The following is a 3946-nucleotide window of genomic DNA, read 5'->3' as shown; positions in this document are numbered from 1 at the left end:
TATATAGTATATATATTAGGGCTTTAACAGACTACTCGAGTAATCGACACATAGATTAGTATCAGCTACAGTACTTGTATCTGCAACAGTAATATCAGAAGTGGTGTACAACTCACATGTAGCACGGATATGAGCCCAGGAATGCACTCAGGTCCAACTTTTGTCCCGTCAGCAGCTGTTGGCCTCTGATGGTTAGCCTGGTTCCCCCAGAAACTGGACCTTTATCTGGAACCAGCTCCATGAGCTGTGGATCCTAGACAGAAACCAGACCAAGGCTTCCATTTCATTCAGCGGGTAGACACATACTATGAAACCAGTAAACTTCACTTTGATGTTTGTACTAGGAACAAGCTGAGATTAAAAATGACTTTAAAAAAGGCTTAAAGACTTTTCTTTTTAAGCAAGCCTATTCTGCCTCCACATGATTGTATCAATGATTTTATCATTGATTTTAGTTGATTTTATCGTTGATTTTAGTTGATTGTAGTTGATTTTATCATTGATTTGAGTTGATTTCATCACAGATTTTAGTTGATTTTATCACTGATTTTAATTGATTTTATCATTGATTTTAATTGCACTCTGTAGCACTTTGAGATTTTTGTTAATGAAAAGTGCGTTACAAATTAAATTCATTATTATTTTTATTATTAGATAGCCAGAGCCTGAGATGCGAGATATAAGGTCAGAACCAGAACTGGACCTGTTCTGAACAAAATCAGGCTTAGCTAAACTGAAGCTCAATAAATGTCACAGTATTTCCAGCAAAACTCATAAGGCCTTCTAACTATAACTGTTCCATAATATGAGCTTTCACCTTCATGGACTAAGCATTATGGTGCTGTCACCACCTGGATGGCTCAGAGGTATAACAGCAACATGATGAGTTCACTAATTTCAATCTTAAAAAAAAGTTTTAAAAAATCACACTAAGGCAGGAAGAAGAGGACTCAGTCATGACATCAAGTTCTGAATGCAAAACACGTCTTCAAGGTGCTGGTGAAGATTCTCAGTCATCCAGGACATGATGAATTCAAAAAACGTTCAATACACGTCTTCAAGGTGTTTCTTTTCTCATCGGAGCAGCTTTCTCAGTTAAACTGAGGAGCTGGTTCTTCTGAGTTGGCCATGCTGCAATAGGCTGTGATCAACACACCTCCTAAAGCGTGCACTCTCAGGACTTTATTACCTGCAGTGTTCCCTCAGTGTGGACTGAACTAGGCAAAAAGGACCTTCTCCTACTCCACTCCTGTAACCTGGAAAACCTCGCAAAAAGATCTGAAGCTCTCGACTGTGACCTCGAAGGGATTTTAAACAATTGTTAAGGTCATGGCAAAAGCCAACACGACATGTTCCTGTTTTACGGATTTTACATAGTTTTATAATGTAGTCGTTTTTGATTCATTGTTAAACAATTTATGATTGTCTATTGTTGTCTGTACCTCATCTGTGTTCTTTGTTTAAAACATGTCTCTCTTGTAAATGAGTCGATGAGGCTAAATGAGACTAACCTGTAAAAAAAAAGGTTGAGTGGGAAAAAAATCTTATGATTGACTCTCACCTGATAAGTAAATATCTGTGTTGACCTTCCAGGTAGAGAAGATCCAACTTTAATCTCGACAGGTCCAATTTTCTTTGTCCCACTGGATTTCAGCTCACATACGACCCTAACACACAGGTGAGACTAGGGGTTGAACGAGTATATAATTTTTAAACTCAACATTAACATAATAAAACCCGAGTAGAACTCGAGTATTTGATGACGTCATAGATCTCAAGATACAAAAATAAATAAAACCGCAATAAAAGGTAATTATTTACAAAAAAAAAAAAAAAAAAAAAAACATTGGGAGCGTATATTATGCTCCTACCATTTATCATACTGCAAAAAAGTCACAGGGAAAACTAAACTATTGGTTATTATTATTAAACTGCAAACTAAGCACGTCAGAAACAAAACTTAAAACAATGGATGGGCGGTGGATTGGACCCGGTGTTACACCATACTTTGTGACCTGCAACAGTGCAACACCGCCCCCTACGGTCATACGGTGGTCACATAATATGACGTCACTATGGTTACTCGACATTACATTTTTAACCTCGATAGATGTCCTAGCAATCGATGTGTAGATTACTCGAGTACTCTGTTAATGCCCTAGGTGAGACACATGTAACACACAGATGAGACACATGTGGCACACAGGTGAGACACATGTAACACACAGGTGAGACACATGTAACACACAGGTGAGACACAAGTAAAACACAGGTGAGACACAGGTAACACACAGGTGAGACATAGATAAAACACATGCGAGACACATGTAACACACAGGTGAGACACAGATAAAACACAGGTGAGACACAGATAAAACACAAGTGAGACACAGGTAACACACAGGTGAGACGCATGTAACACACAGGAGAGACACAGATAAAATACAGGTGAGACACATGTAACACACAGGTGAGACATAGATAAAACACAAGTGAGACACAGGTAACACACAGGTGAGACACAGATAACACAGGTGAGACACAGAAAAAACACAGGTGAGACACATGTAATACACAAGTGAGACATGTAACACACAGGTGAGGCACATGTAACACACAGGTGAGACACAGGTGACACAAAGGTGAGGCACAGGTAACACACAGGTAACACACAAGTGGGACACAGGTAGGTCACATGTTAGACACATGTAACACACAGGTGAGACACAGGTAGGTCACAGGTGAGACACATGTAACAAACAGGTGAGACACAGGAAACACACAGCTGAGACACATGTAACACACAGGTGAGACACATGTAACACACAGGTAATACACAGGTGAGACACATGTTACACACATGAAACACACAGGTGAGACACAGGTGACACAAAGGTGAGACACAGGTAACACACAGGGGAGACACATGTTACACGCAGGTGAGACACATGTAACACACAGCTGACACAAAGGTGAGACACGTTACACACAGGTAACACACAGGTGAGACACAGGTGACACAAAGGTGAGACACAGGTAACACACAAGTGATACACATGTAACACACAGGTAACACACAGGTGAGACACATGTAACACACAGGTAACACACAAGTGAGACACATGTAACACACAGGTAACACACAGGGGAGACACATGTAACACACAGGTAACACACAGGTGAGACACATGTAACACACAGGTGAGACACATGTTACACACAGGTAACACACAGGTGAGACACATGTTACACACAGGTAACACACAGATGAGACACATGTAACACACAGGTGAGACACATGTTACACACAGGTAACACACAGATGAGACACGTAACACACAGGTGAGACACATGTAACACAGGAAACACACATGTGAGATACATGTAAAACATAGGTAGCACACAGGTAATACACAGATGACACACATGTAACACACAGGTGACACACAGGTGAGACACATGTTACACACGGGTAACACACAGGTGAGACACATGTAACACACATGTAACACAGGTGAGACACTTATAACACACATGTAACACACAGGAAACACACAGGTGAGACACATGTAACATACAGGTGAGACACAGGTAACACACAGGTGAGACACATGAAACACACAGGTGAGACACATGTAACACACAGGTAACACACAGATGAGACACATGTAACACACAGGTAAAACACAGGTGAGACACATGTAACACACAGGTAACACACAGGTGAGACACATGTTACACACAGGTAACACACAGGTGAGACACATGTAACACACAGGTAACACACAGGTGAGACACATGTAACACACAGGTGAGACACAGGTAACACACAGGTGAGACACATGTAACACACAGGTGAGACACATGTAACACACAGGTGAGACACATGTAACACACAGGTAACACACAGGTGAGACACATGTAACACACAGGTAACACACAGGTG

The 3946-nt window shown here is 40.9% G+C and overlaps 1 protein-coding gene across 1 annotated transcript in view; it reads right to left on the bottom strand.

Moving 5' to 3' along the window:
• Nucleotides 1–112: 112 nt before the first annotated feature.
• plxnb3 (plexin B3) overlaps nt 113–3946 on the bottom strand; it is a 68470-nt gene continuing 64636 nt past the window's right edge. The window contains exons 15-16 of the mRNA XM_037684612.1: nt 1562–1667; nt 113–253 (exon numbers count right to left, since the gene is read on the bottom strand). Coding sequence (XP_037540540.1) covers nt 113–253; nt 1562–1667 — 247 coding nt within the window. The remainder of the gene's footprint in view (nt 254–1561; nt 1668–3946) is intronic.

The sequence above is a fragment of the Nematolebias whitei genome, chromosome 11, assembly GCF_014905685.2.
Source record: "Nematolebias whitei isolate Nwh7 chromosome 11, NemWhi1, whole genome shotgun sequence".
Lineage (NCBI taxonomy): Eukaryota > Metazoa > Chordata > Actinopteri > Cyprinodontiformes > Rivulidae > Nematolebias > Nematolebias whitei.
This window is presented reverse-complemented; position numbering and strand designations above follow the sequence as displayed.